The sequence below is a fragment of the Macaca fascicularis genome, chromosome 2, assembly GCF_037993035.2.
Source record: "Macaca fascicularis isolate 582-1 chromosome 2, T2T-MFA8v1.1".
Taxonomy (NCBI): domain Eukaryota; kingdom Metazoa; phylum Chordata; class Mammalia; order Primates; family Cercopithecidae; genus Macaca; species Macaca fascicularis.
Genome location: NC_088376.1, coordinates 106,183,507 through 106,208,945, shown reverse-complemented (window position 1 = coordinate 106,208,945; position 25,439 = coordinate 106,183,507). Strand labels below are relative to the sequence as shown.

Here is a 25,439-nt window from a genome sequence, read left to right as displayed (position 1 = left end):
AAGTGAGACAAAAGTCACATTGGGTTTGGTCATTCGGAGGAGAAGGCCCATCCACCCTGGCTGCTGTGGAGCAGGGCCCCTCCCAGAGAGCTGCTGGACGCTTCTGTGCCTGACCTCACGGGGCTTCCAGCCACACCTGCCTTGAAAGGAGCCTCAAATGCTCCCATTTTTATTTTCTTCCCCATGTGGAATGCCAGGGAAATGTGGCTGCAAGGTTCTGTGACAAGCTGGGGAATGTTCTGTCTTCATTACTGTTTTAGTTTAGTTAAATTTCCTGGGCACAGTGGCTCATGCCTGTCGTCCCAGCTACTTGGGAAACTGAGGCAGGAGGATCCCTTGAGCCCAGGAGTTCGAGGCTGCAGTGTGATCACACCTCTGCACTCCAGCCTGGGCAATAGAGTGAGACCCTCTTAAAAAAAAAAAAAAGACATTTTAAAAGTCGTATAAGTATTAAATGATAACAGCTAGAAGAGTCTGCAGTGAACCTGGGCTGAAATATTATAGTTTTTATTTATGGTGATATTTTATATCTGGAGTTAACAGCATGGGCTTGTGGGAAGACCTGAAATGTTAGTCATGGAAGAGGTAGCAGATGCAAAAAACTCTGGGGAGACTTTTACAGTGCCTGGCAGTTCAGCCTCTCTAGGTTTGTGAACTATTAATCAAACCATCTCTATCCCCCTGGCAGGATGAAGGTTATAGAAATCTTACAGTGGTGGGTCATTTGGACAGGGCATGTCCCTGGGCCCGTGTTAACTCCTGTGTCTGCCCCCTACTCCAGGCCTGCTGAAATGCTGTGGCCCCTGCAGAAAGAACCCTGTCACCCCCACTGCTGATAACCTGGTCACCTTGACTCTCCGTAGCCCCCTTTCTTATCAAAAGTCATCTCCTAAGCCCTGCTTCGACATGGATGAGAAAGGGCCAGCCAGTCCCCTCCCCAAGCCAAATGCAGAGGGCTCAGCTTCCAGGAGCCATCACTGAGCTGCCCCATGGGAGACAGGCCAGGCTCAGAAAACAGGAGAATGGTCAGGAGTTGAGAGCGCCTTTCTGAGGCGCTGCAGAGCTAAAGGATCCTTAGAAGGGTAAGTTAAAGCAGCAGACAAGGGATTTCGATAGACAGCCTATGAAAGCGGCTTCTCCCACTGAAAGCCACAGGGAGCACGGTATTGCTTCCAGCCCTGTGTGGCCCTCGGGGCTCTCAAGATGAGTAGCCAGGTACTGGGGGCACCAGCCGCGTTTGCACTCAAGAGTTTTGTTTTTCCATAAGTGAATCACTGTTATTGAAAATCTGTTTGAAGCCAACTTCCACAGTATTATAGTTATTCATTTATTCAACAAATAGGGCAGAACTGCAGTGGTGATTTCTAGCCACAAAACTGAAGTGTCTGGGAACTTCAGGGCTGGGGTAGGGGAAGGTAGGAGCAGCAGAACTGCCCCTCACACCGCTGCCTGGCTTGTGGGCACAGGCACTCCCTTCTGACACCTCCCTGGAAGTCTCCTATCCTGCCCTCCAGGAGGGCACCTCTATCTCGATGTCACCCTCACGGAGACTTAATGGGTTGTTCCCAGTGAGGATGGGGGCAGAGGGGTCAGGGTAAGTCCTGTGGCTGTACTAGGGACAAAAGGCTGGTGAGAAACATCTGATGATTTGGGGCATCTGTTCTGTGCCAGGAACTTCGTGGACAACAATACTTGCAGCCACCCTGCAAAATATGCATTCTTGCACTCACTGCAGATTTGGAAACTCCGGCTCAGCGAGGTCAAACTGCCAGGGTCGCTCAGTGCCCAGGGGCAAAGCAAGCACTTGGTCCCAAGCCTATGCCCCATCCTCTCTCAGGCCCTGTCCACCTATTCCTCTCATCCTGGCCATCCAGGGAGGAGACGCCAGCTGCTTCTCATTTCAGTGTCCTTAAAATCCCTGCTGGTCTGGGCTCACACAGTGCGACATTGCATTTCCACCACACCAACCGTCTGCCATCTCCTCAGAGTCAGACCCAGGGACTTGCTGGAAGCTGCAGGCAGCATCAGAGTCACCACTTCCCTGGGGTCAAAGGCGCTGGCCAGGCTTCCATAGAGAGCAGAGACCTCTGCCACTACTTAGGTGCCACTCCTTAGGCTTCTATGGCTCACCTGGTGTCCTATTTTCTCTTAACAGCAAATGAAGCTCGTGACCGAGAACCTGAAAGAGGAACCAAAGGAAAGCGGGAAGGAGAAGGCAACCTGAGAGCCCGGTGTGCCCAGCTGCCCTGTTGGCAGAGGCCTGTGTGCGACACCCACCACGGTGGTGGGGGATGGGTACTCGGGGCAGCATCGTGGCTCCTGAACCCAGACCCAATGCTTAGCCAAATGAAGTAGCTCCCATGTGACAAGCACCCGTCTCAGTTTCGCAGTGGCCCAGCTCAGGATCCTTGGCAGTTCCTGGCAGTTCCCCCAGCCCCACCCTGTCTGTTCCTTCCCAGGTCCCACACACTGCTCCAGCTGCCAACTTTGCTGCAAAGCCACTGCCACCCTTGAGCCTCTCACCATGAGTGAGCCACCAGCTCTCCATGTTCCCCTCACAGCAGTGTCACTCCCGGCCCCACCATGGCCCAGGGATCTGTGGACAGGTTGGGGATGGGGTGTGTACCCACTGTGCTCATCACAGGAGCCTCAGTTGAGAGCGGGGTACAGTAAGGCAGTGCTTCCCACGCTGGACCTCTTTCCTGGTTCTCTTTTGCAATATGTTAACAGACCCTTTATCAACATAAACAATAGTAACTGAGCTGTTAAAGGCAACCTCTCTGACTCCTGTTGCCCACATGGGGACTGCAGTGGGCTTCCCTGTTCTGAAACAAGCATGGGTGAGGTCACTGAAGGTGGAGCGGTGAGATCAGGAGCCCAGGGTGAGGGGCTTGGCTGGAGGCCAGGCACCAAAGCTTGTAGCTGAAGACTGGGCCATTTTTGAGAACGGCTGCTGCTGGTGGTGCCTGCCTACAGGGACGCCAGGGCTTTCAAATGCAGGGTGTGCCCATGGTGCCAAGCCAAGGGCCAGCAGCCACTCCTGGTGCCCTTGCCTGGGCTTGGGCTTGCAGAGAAAAGGGCCCTCCTTGCCCAGTGGTGGTGCCCACCTCCCTAGCTGTGTCCATGGACTGCCCTGCATTCGCAGGCACAAGCATGCCATGTGCTGCCCACGTATACAGCCCTTCCCACCAGCACTGGCTATCCTGCTGTAGCCAAGATGCTGCAGACCCGTGGGCACCTCCACTCGGACAGCAGCAGATGCCCTGGCCCACCCGGAGAAGGTGAAGAGCCGGGAGGGCCGCCGTGCTTCCTGGTTGGCAGAGGCCTGTTTCCCTCAGCTCAGGAGTCAGGTACCTTGATCCCTCCCCCACCTCAGAGATGGGGCAGCCTCCTCAAGGCAGCTCAAGCACCACTTGTCTTTGGAGGTCCCGACTCTCCCTGTCAGCCCCTTCATGGGTGTTTGTGTTGGTCCTGCGAGCCCATCCTGTTTTCCAGAGTGGACACGCGTCAGTGAGTTTTGCCCCTGCCCTTACATGGGATGAGCCACTCCAGGGCCTGTTATTCAGTGGTTGTTCAGTGGTTGATGGACAGTTTCTAGAAGAGGCTCATGTTTTGAAATGTCAGTCAATGGCAGCCACCAATATAGGCCTGAGTCTTGAGACCCCAGGATCTTTACTCTGTTTCAGCCTGGGTGCCTGTGTTTGCTGGGAAAGGAGAAAGTTGAAATGGCGCCCTTGGCACCAGCTCTTGGTGTCCCCCCATCCCCCAGAGCCCGGCTTTGGGAGTCAGTCGCATGAATGCAGTTGGTTGTGAACCAGTGGGTCCTGGATGCCCGGAACGTCAAGCCACCGAATCACTTGCCGCCTGCAGGGCCGCGGAGCCAGACAGCCTCTTCCCAGCACTGTGACTGTGCCGTTCCCAGAAGCCGCCCATCTGCCCTTCCTCAGCGTCTGATTGGGCACAACTACACCGCTGAGCTAAGCCTTAGCCAGTCACTGCACAGGGGAGAACGGGACCCTCCAATGGGGCCAGACCTCAGGCACAAGGCCACGGGGGGGTGGATGTGGAACCAATCGGGTTGTGTCAAGAGGGATATTGGCAGGAGCGGGAGGTTGTGGCGGTTTGCTAGGCTCTAGCTGGCTGGAGGTGTGGCAAGTTCCTCTCTCTATCCCCTGGGCTGTCATGGATGCCATCTAGCAGGCCGCAGGTGCCCAGGACTTAGTGGCATAGTTGGAAGTAGGGGTAGAGGAACAGCGTGTCTGCTGTTCCACATTCTGTAGCTCCCTCGTATCTAAGTTGGACTGAGGAAGACATCTAGGCCGATGCCGTCCCACCCACACCCTGGCCTCACACAGCCATTCCCTGCGGTCACGGTCTCCGCCTGGAACCCCGGCGGGCCCCCCTCCCTGCACCTCACTTCATCCCCCAGCCCTTCTGGCCACTGGCTCGCCCACTGTTCTCTTGTCGCTGGCCTCACCTCAGCCTCAGATCCAACCCCACCATGCCCCCGAGAGCCTCTTGAGGTCCCACTCTCCCCGGCAGTGCTGCCTTAGGGCTCCTAGTGACCCCGCCCAAGGGAACTTCCCCACTCTGACCACCCAGTTCCCCCGACACCCCTGAGGACTCCAGAGGGTGAAACCCCCTACCCCCACCCCCACCCGACGGTTGCAGCCCGCCTTCCTCCATGGCTTCCAAGAGCTAGGAGGCACCTGCTTGCGTGAACAGACGTGGACACCAGAGGTACCAGCCCCGCGCCTGGCCAAGAAAAGTGCCCAGAGGCAGAGCAGCCAAGAGTCAGGAGGCTGAGACTGCAGCGGCCCCTGAGGGACGGACGGGCAGGTAGGAAGGGCTTCGTAACCCCTGTCCAAACCCCTCATGGTACAGAGGAGAGAGGCCCACGCCAGGGAACCACAGGAGACTGAACCCAGGTATTTGGACCCCAGGCCCAGAGCTCTCCCGGACACCGGACAGCTTCCAAAGAGGACAGCTGGAGAGCAGCTGTGGGGCAGGGCGTGGGAAAAGAACCTTGGCCACCCAGGGGAGTCCCCAGTGAGTTAAGCGCAGGCCCCGTTCTCAAGCTCAAGCCCGTTCTGCCTGCGGCCTTGGAGAAGGGTTCCCAGGGAGCCGCCCCCGGCAAGTTGCTCAGACCGGCTCTACGCGCCCCGCGGCTCCTGGGGTATTTGCGCAGACTGCCCTGCTTGAGCGCTCCTGCCTCACCTCAAAAGTGGCCAGGGGGCCGGGCGCGGTGGCTCAAGTCTGTAATCCCAGCACTTTGGAAGGCCGAGACGGGTGGATCACGAGGTCAGGAAATCGAGACCATCCTGGCTAACATGGTGAAACCCCGTCTCTACTAAAAAAAATACAAAAAACTAGCCGGGCGAGGTGGCGGGCACCTGTAGTCCCAGCTGCTCGGGAGGCTGAGGCAGGAGAATGGCGTGAACCTGGGAGGCGGAGCTTGCAGTGAGCTGAGATCCGGCCACTGCACTCCAGCCTGGGCGACAGCGCGAGACTCCGTCTCAAAAAAAAAAAGTGACCAGGGATACATCCCTAACCTGCCTCCCTCAAGCCGTGAGATACAAGCTGTCTCCAAGTCCCACAGATTGTCACTGGGACTTGACCCCCCAGTTGGGGTTTGGCGGCAGGCCTAATTCACTTCACAGCCCAACTCTTCTCTCTCACACAACCAGCCCAGACCGTGTTGAGCCCTGTGCCATGACATTTCCTAGATGCCCTCCCCATAGGGGAGGGCTATCCCACTCCACACAGGCGGCTCCTCTCACTCTCCAGGGCACTAAAGCCCCACACAGAGGCCAACAGAAACCCCAGAGCATCCCAGGGCTGCAGCCTCGAGGCAGGGGGATCAGGCGGTGGACCCCTCCCCCTCACAGCAGCCACACTGCATACTCCACATTAGCAGCTCAAAAGCTCAGACTTGAGAACAAATCTTTATTTTAGCAGCTTCACTAGCAAATAAGCGAATGCTCATGGCCAACCGGTCCTGCAGTAAAGCTAGTCAAGTGCCCTCTGGGTCACAGTTGCCTCACGCTGTCCCCATTTAATAGAGGAACCCTGAGGTTTGCAGGGTTCAAGTGATTTCTCCATAGCCCATGTCCACCCACATCTGTCCTTTGCCATCTCTGCCAAGTCCCACTACCCCACAGCCTCTGCCCAGCACCTGAGACCCGTGTTCCCAGACTCAAACCCTGCGGCTCCTGCCCTTCTTCCAGCACGAAAGTAGCAACAGGAAGGAGGAAGGCCGAAGGCCACACACTGAGGACCGAAGGGTCCAGACTGGTCCTTACTAAGTTTTAAGAACCCCATGACCCTGCAAGGACAGTGCCTGGCCGGTGCCTTGATAAACAGCCAGACAGTGTGGGCCTTGGGGAACTTCTTGCCAGTAGCTGGGTCTACAAAGCTGCCAGACTCCAGGCCTCCCCGCATGCGCTCCATGCCCCATCCAAGGGACCTGACAGAAGAGAAGGGACCTGACAGAACCTGGAGCCTCCAGCACCTGCAGGAGCCCAACAGGACACAGCCAGGGCAGCTGTGTCCTCAGGCTTGGGAACACCCTTCTGCCCCGACCACAAGAGGGGCCACAATCACTTGAGGGGAAGGAAGATGCTTTTCCTGGTCCTGGGAAGGGACCCAGTCAAGTAGGCACCATGGAAGGGTGTGGGGAGCCGCTCATCCCAACCCTCTAAGAGCCAAAGTTAGGAGGTCTCGTGAGCTAGCCCAGGGCCCCAATCAAGACCTGAACCCAGCCTGGCTGGGGCCAGGCTCAGCAACAGGGCCTTACGTTCCTCTGAGTGTGGCCACAGACCCCTGGAGAGCATCGTCTAGACCTTGTTCCATGCAGATGCCCAGTGCCACCACCCAGGCCTGAGAAGCCACATGGTGATGGTTTGGCCCAGGAATCTGTATGTTTGACAATGCCTGCATCAGATGCTGTTGCACACTGAAATCCGAGAACCATAGCAGGGTAAAGGGCCTTGCTGATTTCTGCCCAGGAGCAGCTGATGCTGAAGGCCCCTGCAGAGCCAGCCTCCTTCCCTGCTGACTTGTCAACATGGGGGCAGGTCTGGGGTGCTTCTATGGGGCTGTCAGGGATCTAGAGCCACAAGTGTCCTGGGCCTGAACAGGATCCAAGGCAGAAAGGAGTAACAAGGTGCGGGACCCAAGAGACCAGCTTCCTCCCTACCTGGCGTTGGATGACTGACATCTCCCACCACCCTCTGTAAGCCTTGGAGGTTCTTGGGCAATTCAGAGATGGCAGCAGTCTCCACTCAGGAGGGAGGAAACCCTTGGCTTCCTGCTGATTGGTATGTGGGGGCCTCACATGATAGAAAAGGGAGGTCTGATGAAGTTTGTCCCCTAAGTTTGTGGTACAGATCACGCTGATTGCATTTGGCTCAAGAAAGGTGGCCTCCTCGCTAGATCTTATAGTGCTGGTGAATTTCTTCAGTGAAAGGGGAAAACAGTGGCACAGAGCACATGGATTATGAGGCTCCTTCACTTGTATTATTCCCACCCACCCATTATTACCTCCTGTTTTCACCTGAGAGTCCCACAGCCCAGGGGGTGGATAGATGCAGTCACCGCAAGAAGTGGGGGCAGAGCTTCCAGGCCAGCGGACCCTCTGTGGGAGAAAGGAAAACGCACCCCCAAGTCTCCCAGGGCCCAGGCCTGGGCAACCAGCTGAGGTATGAAGAGCTTCTGGCCAAATCATCAAATTAAAGTGTGCTCAGTACAAGGAAAATCACTGTATATTTCTGAAAAATTAACCAGAAGGGCAACAGTAGGGTAGACGTGGATACGTGGATATGTACCTCCCTTTACATAACTGTCTGGCTTAGAAAACAGAAACCAAAGGTGTCTCCGTCCTAAGGAAGACTGAAGAGCAACTCAACGTCACCTCTACCTCCCCTTCCCAGAACACAAGGCCACAAACTGGCACCCAGAGTTTGTCCTAGCAAGTGGGGTCAATAAAGACAGGGAGGGCAATAGTGTGGCACAAATGACTGCTTTCTGGGACTTGCCCGCCCTTCTGCCACCATACTGGGGTGCCCTGCCTGGTCATGGTGCCCTTGTAAGCCGTTTGCTGCAGGAGCTGCTCTCCAGCTATAAATGGCTCTGTAGCTGCTGGCATTTGCACCACAGCAGAAGGAAGAATGCAGGTTGGAATTCGCAATAACCACCTGAAGCCAGTGACATGGTAGGCCTCCACCTAAAATATGTCCAGGATTTTGCTGCAATTCTTGCACAAACACATTAATGACATTGATTCCTAATGGACAGAAGGCATCTTAGGGACTGAGAGACACTTCTTGCCTAGTTCCAATTTCCTCTCAGACAGCTGGTCCCAGGGAATGGCCATCCAGACCAGGGAAGCTTCCTAGCACTGGAATTCTTTGGGAAATGTTGTGAGCCCAGGTCTTAGCCCCTGAATCCGAATGGTTCCTCATCATGAGGTATAAGAAGCGGCTTCACCTAATATCATCTACCGCCTACAATCTCTTAGGACCAGATGTGTCACGGAATTTTGACTTGTTCAGGTGTTAGGTAACAAGATGCATATACATGTGTTATGCAACAGCTTGAGTGTGGTATAAAGTGGACTCCTATAGTCAATTGCCTTAATAATTGCTTTCCTCAGCCCTCTGTTACCAAAAGGTCAAAGGCAAAGTCAAGATAGTGCCATCTTCTCACACCTCTCCCCACCCATCTGGGCAGCCTGAGGAGTGGGCTCCAGGATCAGGTTAACAGTGCATCCCTGGCCAAGACTCTTTCCTTTTCTGAGTCTCATTGCCCCCTGCAAATGAAATGCAAACAAGAGCCTGCCCTGCCCATCCCTTTCCGTGGGGTTCCATCAGAATAACATCCACATTCTCTGGCTTTTAAGACTCTGAAGTCTGCCTTTGAGAAGAGGTTCACACACCGTGCCTCTTTTGCTCAAGACTTTTTTTTTTTTTTTTTTTTGAGACAGAGTCTCGCTCTGTCACCCAGGATGGAGTGCAGTGGTACGATCTCGGCTCACTGCAAGCTCTGCCTCCCGGGTTCACACCATTCTCTTGCCTCAGCCTCCCGAGTAGCTGGGACTACAGGTGCCTGCCACCCTGCCCAGCTAATTTTTTTATATTTTTAGTAGAGATGGGGTTTCACCATGTTAGCCAGGATGGTCTCGATCTCCTGACCTCATGATCCACCGCCTTGGCCTCCCAAAGTGCTGGGATTACAGGCGTGAGCCATCATGCCCAGCCTTATTTTTTTTATTATTATTTTTTTTTTAGACAGAGTCTTGCTCTGTCACCCAGGCTGGAGTACAACGGTGCAATCTCGGCTCACTGCAACCTTCGCCTCCTGGGTTCAAGCAATTCTCCTGCCTCAGCCTCCCAAGTAGCTGGGATTACAGGTGCCCGCCACCATGCCCAGCTAATTTTTGTATTTTTAGTAGAGACAGGGTTTCACCCTATTAGCCAGGCTGGTCTCGAACTCCTGACCTCAGGTGATCTGCCCGCCTCAGTCTCCCAAAGTGCTAGGATTAGAGACGTGAGCCACTGTGCCCGGCCCTCCTCTGAGGCTCTTCGTGGCACACAGGTCATGAGTCAGTGGACAGGCAATGAGAATTTCGGGTTGAGAGCAGCATGGGTGAGCTGGAGAGAGCTATGGAAGGGAAGGTGTCCAGGCAGAGCCAGGGGCAGGAGCAGGGTAGCTAAGAGGGAAAGAATTCCCATTTCCAAGACCCTCCATTCCTTTCTTGAGCACCCACCTGTGTTCTAACCCCCTCTCTCCTCACACTTCCAGAGAGGCCCCCACAGGACCTACTTCTAGGTTTTTTAAAAATTCCCTTCGGCCTCAGGGGGACCTCTGGCTCCCAGGCTGCACAGCCTTTGTGAGAATTCTCAGGCTTACCTGCTGGTGTCCCACTCTCTGGCCCTCCACTCCCCACCCCCACATTTGAGTGGTCCCTGGGCTTCTGTCTCAGGCCTTTGCTGCCTTCTCTCAGCCTAAGCTCTCACCAAAGTCTCCCATTCTCAGGGGTGAGAGCATTTCCTCAATACTTGCAGAGCACAGATCTACAAAGGGATCCCTCAGTCAGGTGCAGAATCCACAGTGTAAAATGAAAATGCAATGCCCTTTTTCAAACATTCTTGAGAATTTTATCTTAGGCTGGGTGCAGTGGCTCACACCTGTAATTACAGCATTTTCGGAGGCCGAGGCAGGTGTATCACCTGAAGTCAGGAGTTCGATACCAGCCTGGGCAACACAGTGAAACCCTGTCTCTACTAAAAATACAAAAATTAGCCGGGTGTGGTGGCGCACGCCTGTAGTCCCAGCTACTCAGGAGACTGAGGTGGGAGAATCACTTGAGCCCAGGAGGTGGAGATTGCAGTGAGCTGAGATCGTGCCACCATATTCCAGCCTGGCAGAGTGAGACTCTGTCTCAAAAAATTTTTTTATTTTATTTTTTAACTTTTAAGTTCAGAGGTACATGTGCAGGTTTGTCATATAGGTAAACTGTGTCATGGAGGTTTGTTGTACAATTATTTCATCACCCAGGTATTAAGCCTAGTATCTATTATTTTTCCTGTCCTCTCCTTCATCTCACCCTTCACCTTCGGGTAGGCCTCAGTGTCTGTTGTTCCCCTCTATGTGTCCATGTGTTCTCATCATTTAGCTCCCACTTGTAAGTGAGAACATGTGGTATTTGGTTTCCTGTTCCTGTGTTAGTTTGCTAAGGATAATGGCCTCCAGCTCTATGTATATTGCAGCAAAAAACAAGATCTGGTTCTTTTTTTTATTGCTGCATAGTATTCCACGGTGTATATGTACCACATTTTCTTTATCCAGTCTATCATTGATGGGCATTTAGGTTGATTCCATATCTTTGCTATTGTGAATAGTGCTACAGTGAACATAAATGTGCATGTCTCTTTATGATAGAATGATTTATATTCCTTTGGGTATATTTCAAAGGTATATACCCCTTGGTATGTTAATAGTTCTGTTTTTAGCTCTTTGAGGAATTGTACTTTCCACAATGGCTGAAATAATTTACACTTCCACCAACAATGTATAAGAGTTCCTTTTTCTCCACAACCTCACCAGTGTCTGTTTTGACTTTTTAGTAATAGCCATTGAGACTGGTGTGAGATGGTATCTATTATGGTTTTGATTTGAATTTCTCTAATAGTCAGTAATGTTGAGCTTTTCTTCATATGCTTGTTGGCCACATGTATGTCTTCTTTTGCGACGTGTCTGTTCATGTCCTTTGCCCACATTTTAATGGGGTTGTTTTCTTCTTATAAATTTAAGTTCCTTATAGATGCTGGATATTAGACCTTTGTCAGATGCATAGTTTGTAAAAATTTTCTCCCATTCTGTAGGTTGTCTGTTTACTCTGTTGACAGCTTCTTCTGCTGTGCAGAAGCTCGTTAGTTTTATTAGATTCCATTTGTCCATTTTTGTTTTTGTTGCAATTGCTTTCAGCATTTTTGTCATGGAATCTTTGCCCATTCCTATGTCCAGAATGGTATTGCCTATGTTGTCTTCCGGGGTTTTTATGGTTTTGGGTTTTACATTTAAGTCTCTGACCTGTCTTGAGTTGATTTTTGTACATGGTGTAAGGAAGGGGTCCAGTTTCAGTTTGCATCTGGCTAACCAGTTATCCCAGTACCATTTATTGAATAGGGAGTCTGTTCCCATTGCTTGTTTTTGTCAGCTTTGTCAAAGATCAGATGGTTGTAGGTGTGCAGACTTATTTCTCGGCTCTCTATTCAGTTCCATTGGTCTGTGTGTCTGTTTTTATACCAGTACCATGCTGTTTTGGTTACTGTGGCCCTATAATATAGTTTGAAATCAGGTAACATGATGCCTCCAGCATTGTTCTTTTTGCTTAGAATTGCCTTGGCTATTCAGGCTCTTTTTTGGTTCCATGTGAATTTTAAAATAGTTTTTTCTAGTTCTGTGAAGAAGGTCATTGGTATTTTGATAGGAATAGCACTGAACCTGTAAATTGCATTGGACAGTATGGCCGTTTTAATGATATTGATTCTTCCTATCTATGAGCATGGAATGTTTTTCCACTTTTTAGTGTTATCTCAGATTTCTTTGAGCAGTGTTTTTGGTTTTTTTGTTTTTCAGAAGGAGTCTCACTCTGTCACCCAGGCTGGAGTGCAGTAGTGCGATCTCAGCTCACTGCAACCTCTGAGCAATATTTTGTAGTTCTCATTGTAGAGATCTTTCACCTTCCTGGTCAGCTGTATTCCTAGATATTTTACTCTTTTGTGAAAATTGTGAATGGGATTGCCTTCCTGATTCGGCTCTTGGCTTGACTATTGTTGATGTATAGGAATGCTAGTGATTTTTGTACATTGATTTTATTTCCTGAGACTGCCGAAGTTGTTTATCAGCTGAAGGAGCTTTTGGGCTGAGACTATGGGGTTTTCTAGATATAGAATCATGTGTCTGCAAACAGGGATAGTTTGACTTCCTCTCTTCTTATTTGGATGCCCTTTATTTCTTTCTCTTGTCAGGATTTGCCCTGGCCAGGATCTCTAATACTGTGTCGAATACGAGTGGTGAGAGAGGACATCCTTGTCTTGTGCCAGTTTTCAAGGGAAATGCTCCAGTTTTTGTCCATTCAGTATGACATGGCTATGGGTTGGTCATAGATGGCTCTTATTATTATTATCATTATTTTTCAGATAGAGTCTCACTCTGTTGCCCAGGCTGGAGTGCAGTGGCATGATTTCCACTCACTGCAGCCTCCACCTCCCAGGTTCAAGCAATTCTCCTGCCTCAGCCTCCCAGGTAGCTGGGGCTACAGGCATGTGCCACCAAACCCAGCTAATTTTTGTATTTTTAGTAGAGACGGGGTTCCAGCATGTTGGCCAGGCTGGTCTTGAACTCCTGACCTCATGATCCACCAGTTGCAGCCTCCCAAAGTGCTGGGATTACAGGCATGAGCCACCATGCCCGGCCAGATGACTCTTACTGTTTTGAGGAACCTAGTTTATTGAGAGTTGAACATGAAAGGGTGTTGAATTTTGTTGAAAGCCTTTTCTGCATCTGTTGAGATAATCATGTGGTCTCTGTCTTTATTTCTGCTTATGTGATGAGTCACATTTATTGAGTTGCATATGTTGAACCAACCTTGAATTCTGGGGATGAAGCCTACTTGATCATGGTGGATAAGCTTTTTGATGTGCTGCTGAATTTGGCTTGCCAGCATTTTGTTGAGGATTTTTGCATCAATGTTCATCAAGGACATTGGCCTGAAGTTTTCTTGTGTCTCTGCTAGGTTTTGGTATCAGGATGATGTTGGCCTCAAAGAATGAGTTAGGAAGGAGTCCTTCCTCCTCAATTTTTTAGAATAATTTTAGCAAGAATGGTGCTGGCTCATCTTTGTACATCTGGTAGAATTTGGCTGTGAATCTGTCTGGTCCTGAGCTTTTTGGGGGTGGTAGGCTATTACTGATTCAATTTGAGAGCTCATTATTGGTCTGTTCAGGGATTCAGTTTTTTCCTGGTTCAGTCTTGGGAGGGTGTATGTATTCAGAAATTTATCAATTTCTTCTAGATTTTCTAGTTTGTGTGCATAGAGGTGTTCATAATATTCTCTGATGGTTATCTGCATTTCAGCGGGGTCAGTGATAATATCCTCTTTGTTGTTTGTTTCTGATTATGTTTATTTGGATCATCTCTCTTTTGCTCTTTATTAGTCTAGCTAGCAGTCTATTTTATTAATGTTTCCGAAGAAACAACTCCTGGATTCGATCTTTTGAATGGTTTTTTTGTGTCTCAGTCTCCTTCAGTTCAGCTCTGATTTTGGTTATTTCTTGTCTTCTGGTAGCTTTCTTAATTTCAGCCTAAATTTCATTATTTACCCAAAAGTCATTCAGGAGCAGGTTATTTAATTTCCATGTAATCGCATGGTTTTGAGCAATTTTCTTAGTCTTGATTTCTAATTTTATTGCACCATGGTCCAAGAGAGTCACTGGTATTTCACTTCTTTTGCATTTGCTGACGATTGTTTTATGTCCAATTGTGTGATCAATTTTAAGAGTATGTGCCATGTGGCAATGAATTTTAAAACAACAGCAAAGCGTCAAACTTAATGTGGGACTCTTCTAAGTGTGGTGCCCCTAAATGAGTATACAGGTCACATACACACATGAAGCCAGCTCTGCCAGCCGGACATTGACTCAGTCTTGTTTCCACCTTCATGCTGGTCTTCCTGTTAGTAACTGTTTCTACCAGTGCCCCCACCCCAACCCCCACTCTTTTCATCTTCTAATCCAGAAACCTTGGAGTCCTTGTAAAAGGATAAAGGAATCAAGATGCAAAATGAATTCTGTCTCAGCAATGTCCACTGTTACCTCCTGTGGCTCACACAGGGACCTCCAGATGATCGGAACTCTGCTCACACTCTTCAGTTCTCCACTGTCTACATTCTTCCTCCCTGCTTCGCCCTTCTTTGAATTCCCTGACCCTGATAGCGGTGCTGTGCAGACACATCACCACCTCTGATCCATCAACTTGTGCTAATTTAAATCACCATTTTCTTCTCCAAGGGCATTATGAACTGGCAAGAACCATCATTTTTTTTTTTTCTCTTCTGACTTCCCAATCTGTAACGCCTTGCTCAGAGTGAGGTGTCCAGCAAGTGCTTAGTCCTGGATCCAGGGGTCCTGAAAAATACGACTCTCTCCCTAGTAGTCACAATGTCCTTAGGCCCTACTAGCTCAAAAAGGGCTACATCCTATTTCCCCTTCTCGTCTGTCTCTCCCCAGATCCCAGAAGTCGGAGAAACCTCTTCCCTGCTGAGCAGCTGTAGGGGGCAGAAGGGCCATGGATTAATAGCCACTTGAAGTCTGACATGTCCTGTGTTTGGCCTCTTCAAGGACTAGGAAGGAGGTTATTGCAGCCAGAGCTGAATGAGCAAGTTGAGAGAAGCAGATGTGGTAACTGGGGCAGAGGACAGATGAGGGCCTTGTGGGCCACCACACAGGATTAGACTTTTAAATCTGAGATGGGAAGCCATGGAAGGATTTTGAGCAGGGGAGTGACCCACTATTTAGAATGCTGTTTCTGGCCATGATGGAATTAGAGGAATTTGATTGACCCTCTTGCTTTAAACAACTAGGAAACCAAACAAAATATATGGAGCAATAGTTTCCAGACATTGAGCAACACCCCTGAGAGAAGGGAGGCAAATGAGGTGAGCCTTGTGAGTTGAATGCCCCAGCTGACTGCCCAAAGACAGTTGCCAGAACACAGAGAGGGAGAGCCCAAATAGTCTGGTTGAGTTAAGCAAGTAGTTTGAAGTTCAAGATCAATGTGCAGGGCAGAGAGGAGGGAGCTGCACAGATAGTGAGCAAGCTCCAAAAGAAAATCTGTGGTCTTTGGTTGAGTACTGATCAGTACTTATGAGAAAACTACCCGAAGCTGGAGAAAGAACCACTGGAAAGCAGCAGGCTGAACAATGCTCAGAACTTACCCAAGGCTGGGAATAGTTCATGTTCCTACCAGCCAGAAGAGAAAAAAATCTCAAGAGTCCCTAGAGAGGTACTGCCTCAGTAGTGGGCCAAATTAGCCCTAGACTGAAGACTGCTCAGGATCTACCCTAACAGTTTAAAAGCAAGACATGAATGATCCAATTATTTTAAGTAACTGCATTCCAAAATGAAATCCAACACTTCATATACGAATACAAAAAAATTCCAGCATTCAACAATGTAAAATTCAGTGTCCAGCTTTGCAATAAAAGTAAATCAATTTTTATACCAAATGATATCTTTCATAAAGGAAAAATAATTTTTCAGACAAGCAAAAGCTCACAGAATGTAATGCCAGCAGATCTGCATTATATGAAATGTTAAAGAATGTTCTACAGACAGAAGGAAAACCAAAGTGTGGATCTACACAAAGAAATGAAGAGTGCTGCAAATGACAAATATGTAGCTAAAAGACTCCCCCCCCACCCATGTTTAATCCCTTAAAAACTAGTTAAAACAATATTTATATATACAAAAATAAAATGTATGACAACAGTAGTATAAAGAACAGGAAGAGGAAAGTAGAGGCATACAGTTGCAAGGTTTTTATACTCTACATGAAGTGATATATTAAGATAAGACTGTGATATAATAAAATACATGTACTGCAAATCTTATAGCATCCACTGAGAAACAAGAGGTACAGCCAATAAGCCAACAGTGGAGATAAAATGGAGTAACAAAAGGTGCTCAGTTAAACCAAAACAAGGTAGTAAAAGAGGGAAAAAGAACAGACGAGACAAATGGAAAACTAGGTAGGTTTAAACTCAACCATATTGACAATTACACTAAATGTAATACATCTAAACCCTCAGTAAAAGACAGGCATTTGCTGATGGGATGAAAAAGCAAGCTCTAACTATATGATATCTACAAAAAACAAACCTTAAACATAAACACACAATAGGTTAACAGTAAAGAATGGAAAAAGATATATTCTCATAAGTCAAAAGCTGGAGTGACTATATCACTATCACACAAAGTAGATTTCAGAACAAATAATTTACCAGGCATAAAGAGGGAACATTTCATGAGGAAAGGGATCAATCCATTGATATGACATAACAATCTTAAATGCATATGTACCAAACAACAGAGCTTCAAATTTTCTAAAATACCACTGCTAGAACTAAAAGGAGAAACAGACAAATCCACAACTATAGTTGGAGATTTCAACACTCCTCTCTCAATAATTGACACAGAAAATCAGTAAGAATATAGAAAACTTGAACATTATCAACCAACTTGAACGAACTGACATGTGTAGAACACTCCACCAATAGCACTTTCCAAGCACTCAGGAAACATTCACCAAGATAGGTCATATGCTGGGCCATAAAACAAGTTTCAAAAGATTTAAACTGTACAAAGCATGCACTGATAAAAATGGAATTAAACCAAAAATTATAGAAACGTATGTGGGAAAACCCCAAATATCTGGAAACTAAACACCTTTCAAAACATGGTATGTTTTAGCCTTTAAAATTATCTCTCATACTGCTAAGTGGAAAATAAACGAGAAAGACAAGGGCAAAAGCAGGGAAACCCTTTAAGAGGCATTTACAGTTGAGTGCCATGGACTAGAGTGGTAGTGGTGGCGGCAACAAGAAGCCGTCAACTTTGAAAGGCAAGTAAGATTTGCTCATAGACTGAATGTTGGGATGAAAAAGTGGATGACACCAAGATTTTCAGCTTGTATGAACCTATTGAAGGCTAGGAGTTGCTATTTATTAAGATGGGTGCACTAGTAAAAGGATTTGAGGGGAAAGATTAGGAGTTTTGAACTTGTAAAAATTGAGATGCTGTAGACACACAGACACATCCAAGTAGAAAAGTCAAATAGGTAGTTGAAATTCAGTGTTCCCAGGCTATGTGGGCTAAATATAATTTGGGCTTCTATCAGCATATAGATACTAGACTAAATGAGATGAGGAGTCACTGCAGATAGAGCAGGGGTCCAGAATTGAACCTTGGGACATTCCAAATTTAGAGGTTGGAAGAATGAGGAAGTACCACTGGACTTGAAGAGCAGCAAGGCAGAAGTGAGATACAGAGAGATGGGAAGTTCGCAAGGAAGAGTGAGCAGTTTATCAGATTCTAACATGGGATTGAAAATGGATCACAGGAAGTGGTTGCATGAGGCTGGAGTAAGGTGAGTTGCGGACAAAGGTGAAGTATGCCAAAGGGCACAAGATTCTTTTTTGGGGGGTGGGGTGAAAGTCGATTATGGTAATGGTTGTGAGAATTGAGTAAGAGTAGCTGACCTTGGAATCACAGTAACAGGAGGAATGTGTATGAAGGAAGGGAGGAAGGCAGAGGTGAGAACTTGTGGCAGTTCCCATTGCTTCCCTTTATTCAGTTAGGCAGCATGGTGACCAGCAGAGTGAGGAAAGGAGATGAAATAGAGAAAGTATACTTAATGGGCACCCTGGCCCCACCTCTTATTTGTGGCCATGAGTTTAAACATAGTAATGCCTGTACTTTTTCAGCCACATCTGGTGGTGCAGGCACAGGGCATGGAGGAGGCTGGGTCTAACTGAGGTGGGATCACACAAAGCTGCACTCATGAGAAGCAATAAAACACAGGACATGGAGGAGGCTGGGTCTAACTGAGGTGGGATCACACAAAGCTGCACTCATGAGAAGCAATACAACACAGGACACGGTTTATATTGCTGAACACCAATGTCACTTTATTATTTGGATTTTTTCCCATTTGTCACATACCTGTCAATGTTTACACAATGAGGGAAATCAACCAGCATTGGAAGCAACTGACCAAATCAGTTGATAATTATGTACCCTCTTAACACACATCAATTTTCACTTGGTAGGGATTATCTTTAATTCGGTCTCACAGCTATTCTTAAAATTGGTGTCAAGATTGTCACATCTTTAAATACAGATAGAATTGCCAGAAGTACATAATTATATATATACACACATACAGAAAAATACAAGACTGTTTTTCCACAATATTTAATTTATACACTACTGTAACTCTATGCAACTTTTGAAGACAGGTTAAGGGGTACAAGTAACTGTTTAGAGCAAGTAAGTAGTTTGGTCCAATATTATCTTAATGTAATGGTTTTTCGCTCCCTCCCTTTTATGTGACGACATACTATGACATACAACACATGCACAATCATTCACTTATAAACAAAGGAGTAAGACACCACTCAGACTGACATTTGTACACCCCGAGGGTCAACCAAACAACTAATAAGGCTATAATACAGCTATGCAGCATAAATGGTCAACACTGCTGATCCTAAAGTGAGCACCATATATACATCTGAATATAAAAAACCATTGAAACCAAACACATATGGGTTAGTTAAAAGGTGCCATTCCAAGGCTATACATAATCACAGGAAAAAGTATTTACACTGCTTGGAAAACAGCTGCAACAAAGAGTTTATTGCCAATGCCCTTTATAAACTTCTCTCCTACGTTTAATACAGATGTTACGCTCACTATCTATGTGAACCACACATCTTATTTCTGGCCCTTTATAAGATCCCTGCTCAAGAATTTCAAGCAAATATGTTCTATGGCTTCACCCACACATCTATTCTCATAGCTTTCAAATTTTAAATACCACAATGAACTAGAGCTGTAGCTTAAAACGTATCTAGCCTAGGTCTAGAAAGTAAAATAAGTATTTTAAGTATCATTTTTACTTAGTTTAGTAAGTATACTGTGAAATTCAGAGTTCTGAGTAAAATATATTTATCCTAAAGTAGCAGAGTCAGTGTGTACTTGAAGAAACAGTGACCACAGCAATGCAGTTCTTTGGTGATCCGCCCACTCTCCGAATTACAAGACCAGATGCGTCTCAGTCCGTCACCTCAGAGACATGATGTGGGGCTGAAGAGTGGGGAAGGGCCCCAGGTCCCAGCCACATTCTATCACCAATGTTGCTAAGCACTGCTTTTAAGACTCCCAGGGCACTGCATGAAAAAACAGCAACTGGCCCCTTCCATAATTAGCAATTTGCAATATACAGTGTCCTACAAGATAAAATGCCACAACAGATGATTCTCTGGTCAAAAGCAGTCTTTGTACAGGAATAGGTTAAAGCAAGAGTTCTTTGATTATTGTTTTGGCAGGAAAAGGCAAAGTGAAAAACAATTCCAGAAAAAAAAAGTTACAAAGCAGGCTTTGTGCATTTTTGTTTGCTATATGTGTGAATTTTACCCTTTTATGTATATTTTTCATTCAGAGCTAGCTGAGCCAAAGGATATAACTGAATGAAAATAACAAAAGAGATAACCTAATTACCAAACTCCTAAAAACCAAATCCCAGTAGGTTTTAATTCATAGGGTTTTAACTTTGCCAACATTTGTGTGCACCTTCTGTACTAGGCCCTATAGTTCTTCTATCTACATGGAAATCCTGCAGTGTGCCCTACAGGAAGGAATTTACACAGAGCATCTTTTTGTTCTGTTAGACAGACATACACTCTCTAAGTAGAGTTAAGACATCATCACTTCATCACATTACAAAATAAGATTGTCTGCTTGTAATTTATCACTACAGGGGAAGCTGCCTTATAAATCTAAGTACTTTATCTCACCTATTACAAAAACAAGGAAATCTTTTTCAGTTAAATTTTAAGAGCCCGAACTTTGTTTTTACACTATAGCTTAAGACAAACAGGTGTGGGTATGTTCAAATTGTTGTTTTAAGGTTTTCAGTGCAGACACTCACTGTCCTCTGCTCTGCACAGGCCATGGACGGCTGGGCGGCACAAGGTCGCTAGCTGGCTCCAGGCCTGTGGGCATCACAACGTTATTGCTTTGGTTCTGTCTCAGACACCAGAGAGTGTGTCTCAGAGCCCAGAGTTTCCACATCACAGAAGGTCAGGACAGGAATTCAGATTTTTCACAAAGAAAAGCATTTTTTCTCTCTCTAAGTTAAGTGCAGAACATCAAATTTCTAAGTGCTCCATTTATAAGAGGTTCCAGATATACATCTTAATTTAATCCTGATCATCCACATTAAAATTATGAATGTAAAAATTACATAATAGGCTTTTCGGCTGAAAAAGAAAAGAAGTGTCTAGCAGCATGCACAAAGACCATGCATTGTCACATCATCAGGCGAACAAATGGAAAGGTAATAAATAATTGCTCCTAACGCCCACTTTAAAATAGTAAAACCAAATGGGAACAGTGAAGTGAGCCGGTCTTCACTGCTCTGAGCAGGAAGCGTGCTAGCGGCCAGATGGGGCCACAGTCAGATGACGTGGCAACAGCTGGCTGGGCTGGATGCACACAGCAGCCCCTCCTTAGGGTTCCGCTGGATGTTCACAGAGATGGTCTTTTCGCACAGAGGTAGCTGCAGCACATTATTTTTCAGGTTCTTGCTCTTTATCCGTTCCAATTCAGTGGTGGTATCTGCCATGTGGTCAGAGAAAAACTTTATGCCGCCCACTGCAGGGGCCTGCCCTGCATTCCCTGTGGAGCTGATGCACATTTTCCACGTAGATTTCTCTTGGACTTTCACACTGGAAAACGACAAGCCATTCTGTGGATCGATAATGTACTTGGTGCTCCCATGAAGCTGGGAACCGAGGCAGAGGCTCATGAGTTTGAGGCTCTCAACGAGCTCCCCAGCACTGCGAGAGGCCAGCTGCATGGAGCTGCTGGGGCCGGCACAGCGGCGTGTGGTACCCGATGTATTGGTGGGGTTGCCACCCGAGCCGCTGGAGGGGCTGCCCCCACCAGCATTGTTCTCGCTGGGGCTGGCCTTGTCCGCCCCTCCGCTGGCATTGCTCGGCTTGCTCTGGCCTCCGCCATCCCCCTCACTGCCAGGGGGCCCCTCGCTGCTATCCCGGCGGTGCCAGGAGTAGGTGAACCCACTATCTTTATCGAGCCGCCGCCGGCTTTCAGAATCATCATCACTGGTCTCCGAACTACTGCAGCTGGAGCCCCGGCCCTGACTTTTCCTCCGGTGGTAGCGTTTGTGAACTGTACCTGGAGAAGCTATGTTCATCTTTAACCTGCTCAACTTGGGAGGCAGATTCTCATCCATGTCAAACTCATCATCAGATTCCCCTTCCTCAAAGATCTGGTTGAGGACGGGCGCGCTCTTCCTGGATGTCAGGCGGTTGGTCACAGATGGCTTCCGGCGCAAAACCACTTGTGTTGAGAGGGACATGGGTTTCTTGTCCTCCTCATCTTCCTCTTCATCTTCTTCCACCCTGAACAGACACTTCCGCCCACTGGCTGTGGGTTTTAAGCTTGCGGGTGGCACCGTAGACAGTGCTGGTCCAGCCAACTCGGGGAGGTCATCTTTCTTAGCCGAGTCACACAGGCCTTTGCTCCTGTGGCCATTGAGGACACTGTCAGCAGCCCGAGCAGGAGACTGAGGGACAGTCGTGTGGGACAAAGGAGTGGCCGTGAGGTCATCCTCAAGGTCCTGGGGCACATCAATTTTGGTTGGCCATGACTGCCTATGTAACAGATAGATTGGAGGGGGGAAAGCCATATAATCATTATGCAGATGATAGTAAAGTACATCACATCAAACTTACTGGAACAAAATCTACAGACTTAAAGAAAAAAGCAGCAACCCTGCAAACCCATTCAACATCCTGTAAACATCAGCAAGGCCACCAGAAGGGCAAATGTGGTTTTGAAACATGGTTCAGTTTGTGGCTTATTGGCCAAGTGACAACTTCATCACAGCTGTCAGAAAAGAAAACAGGGCAAAGAGCTACTCCATCTTTTCTATACAAAAGCTTTATACTACAAGATAAACGTTTTTTAAAAGCCCATGGAGGCTATTGGCAAAGCAAAACCTGAACAGCACACGTTGTGTTTCTTTGGTTCTTAGATCACAACCTTTAAAGGTATATTACTACAAATAAAATTCACCTGAAATTTCCAGGGCTCCTCATTTTACCATGGGGTAAGAACTTGGCGTTTATAAAATGAAATGGAAACAGTTTAATGGATCTGAATAGAAAGAAAAGTTGTATGTGTAACACATATACATTATACAAAATCATATAAAAATCTCTTCTTCTCCAATTAACAAACTCACTAGGTTAAATAAAAATGTCTGTCTTTTGAGACAGGGTCTCACTGTTATTCAGGCTGGAGTGCAAGGGCATGAATGCGGCTCACTGCAGCCTTGACCCCCGGGGATATCAAGCAATCCTCCCACCTCAGCCTCTCGAATAGCTGGGACTATAGGCACACACCACAGTGCCAGCCTTAAATAAGTATATTTTTAAATGCCCATACAAGAGTAGTGAATAGCAAAATTCGCCATTATTTAAACTTTCATTTTATCTCCTAACCTGGAGTTGCCAAAGTAACAAGAATACTGCTTGGTTCCCAGAGAAGATGAATTTTTTAAATGAGGCTCTCTAGCTGCTATTCTGAATAAACATCTCTGAATGGTCAACTATCCTCTCTCCCCAGGGGGCATAGTAATATAGTTATAATAATAAAGGCAGGAACAAAATTTTACCAGTGGCCACTGTATGTGGAATATCGACTAGACTTGCTATGTGCACAGGTTCTTGTTTTGCACAGGTTCTCCTTTAATAAAACAAACGTGTCATTAAGAAAAACATTTAAATTTGAAGCTAAGAAGCAGTATTCTCTGAAGTGGTCATAACCGAACAATGGCTAACACTGTGTGGCCACGTCCTGCTTCTGGGTTAACTTCTTGATTTTCCATTCCAGAACTATCTGGCTGCAGTCTATGAGATGCCTACCCTGCTATCTGGCTCCTTCCTAGAGAGTTCCAACAGTGCTGTCCTGGGCTCTACAGGGCAGGCTGGAGGAAGAGTCTCTGGAGTCTGCAGACAGGCCCCGGACACAGTCATAACAGTTCTCAATTAGAAATAATTCTAAATGCCTAGGCCCTTCTCTCAGACCTCATGTTCTTCCATACAAATGTCTTGTATGGAAGAACAATTATTCATATTTTTCATATTTTTAACAAAGTTAATGCTACTATATCTGAAACAGAATCCGTTCTAGAATTTCAGAAACCTTAAGCTACTTGATTTGACAACTCCCAAATACCACGCCACCTCACTGCTGCAGGATTCCACCTCACTGCTGCAGGATCCCACCTCACTGCTGCAGGATCCCACCTCACTGCTGCAGGATCCCACCTCACTGCTGCAGGATCCCATCTGTAGCAATGGGATTTCAGCTAAGCCACATCTTATACCTACATCCTGAGATGGCATCTGGGACTTCATTCTCTAGTGGAGTCCCTGTGTTCTCGCTCAATTCCAGGTCTAGGACTCTGCCCCTGGACTCCAGAACCTGCAGGCCAAATCCCTGTTTCTTTCTGCCTACCGATCTGCTTGCGAAGACACCCAGCCCAGCTAGGAGGCTGGATATCAGTCTCCAGTTAACCACTCATCTCAACCAGCCTGTCACCAATTCTTCCGGACTACCCACTGGTGCACACAGCATGTATCTGTTCTGTGTGGCTGTGGCTCTCACTGGCCTGACCCTTCCTTCCAGCTAGTTGCCATTTTAAATACAGTCTCCTGACTCAGTCCAGGTTTCCACCTCCTAGGTCATTCTGACCACAAGGCATACCCAGCAATGGAACCAAAGGAGGTCCAGGGTCTTGTCAATAAAGTTACATTGACAACAAAGAGAAGGCAAGTCAGGAGACACTGCCACTGCCAGTGGGTCCTGTGCCACAGAAAAAAAGGCGCTCATAGCTTCTCCACTTCAGAGTCCTCATGACAGCAAAAGGAAAACAGTTCAGAAAGCTCTAGTACTTTAAATTCTTTTTATTTTTAATTTTTATAGAGACAGGGTCTATGTTGCCCAGGCTAGTCATGAACTCCTGGGCTCAAGGGATCTTCCCACCTTGGCCTCCCAAAGGGTTGAACCACTGTGCCTGGCCTACTATTTCTTTATAGCTAATGTTGGTCTCACATATACAATCAGCTTTAAACTGAGTTCTGGTATGTTTCACTGAATAGAAGAGTTCAAATCTAAATATTCTCTCCTCCAGAAGCCCGGTGGTAGCGCCAGTCTCGGTGCACCTGGCGAGTAGTGATGATCTGCCTTGGGGTTACTCTTTGTTGCCAGGGAGCTCGGGTCAGGACTAGGTTGACCGTAACTTCTGAGCATCAGTCTCTGGTTTATCTCATCCCCAAGAATCCCCTCACTCCCTGGGTTCAGTCCTCTTCTAAGCAGACACTAGACAGTGTGCCTAGTTTTTATTACAGAGGAATGCATCCAAGAAATGAATAAAGTTACTAAATTCATGTTCTAGTTAAACTAGACTTCTAAATCTTTACTGTTTGGCAAGCTGGGAATGTTTCCTCCCCCTACTCTGCCACTCCACCCAAGCAACGAAGTTCACATGGCGAGACAACTGCAAGTAACTTAAAATCGAAATGGCTTTCTTAATCTTTTACAATCATAATATTATTATTCACAATAATATTCACACACATATATTCATAAATATTTGGAGGTACACACAGCTTTACTCAGAATCAGGAGCACGCTTCTGTTTTTGAACTACAGTTCCATGGGTTACTTTATCTGAGTGCATAAAGATAAACTTGAAATAAATTTCATAATGATAATGAAAAAAGTAAGCCTTTTCCATGCTTTGATTTTAAGTGGAAAGTTACTCTGGCAGAAGAAAAAGCAAACCGGGAAGGCTGGAAGAGAGGAGGAGGAGGAGGAGGAGGAGGAGGAGGAGGAGGAGGAGGAGGAGGAGGAGGAGGAGGAGGAGGAGGAGGAGAGAGGGGGTTAGAAAAGGCTTGGGGAGCAGCACGTTCTGACTTTATTGAAGATAATGGTGGTAAAATATTCCCAGCAGTGTCGGCAAACACACAAAGCCCTGGTTCTAAGTGCTTTACATATGTTAAT

The 25,439-nt window shown here is 47.2% G+C and overlaps 2 protein-coding genes and 1 long non-coding RNA gene across 8 annotated transcripts in view; 2 read left to right on the top strand and 1 right to left on the bottom strand.

Moving 5' to 3' along the window:
* Positions 1-2,770, top strand: part of ANO10 (anoctamin 10) — a 239,684-nt gene extending 236,914 nt beyond the window's left edge. For both annotated transcript variants that reach the window (XM_005546813.5, XM_005546814.5), the window contains exon 13: positions 2,156-2,770. In XM_005546813.5, the coding sequence (XP_005546870.1) occupies positions 2,156-2,224 (69 nt within the window). In that variant the 3' untranslated portion in view covers positions 2,225-2,770. The remainder of the gene's footprint in view (positions 1-2,155) is intronic.
* A 13,422-nt stretch (positions 2,771-16,192) lies between these two features.
* On the top strand, positions 16,193-19,923 carry LOC135969707 (uncharacterized). The gene is made up of 2 exons (XR_010585102.2): positions 16,193-18,098; positions 18,172-19,923. It is a non-coding gene; the product is annotated as an uncharacterized lncRNA (long non-coding RNA).
* SNRK (SNF related kinase) overlaps positions 18,224-25,439 on the bottom strand; it is a 62,667-nt gene continuing 55,451 nt past the window's right edge. For 4 of the 5 annotated variants that reach the window (XM_045385000.2, XM_005546811.4, XM_005546810.3 and 1 more), the window contains one exon: positions 18,224-22,021. In XM_045385000.2, the coding sequence (XP_045240935.1) occupies positions 20,803-22,021 (1,219 nt within the window). In that variant the 3' untranslated portion in view covers positions 18,224-20,802. Of the gene's footprint in view, positions 22,022-22,884; positions 23,118-25,439 lie in introns of those variants that run through there. The other variant, XM_074031851.1, reaches the window with a different exon arrangement.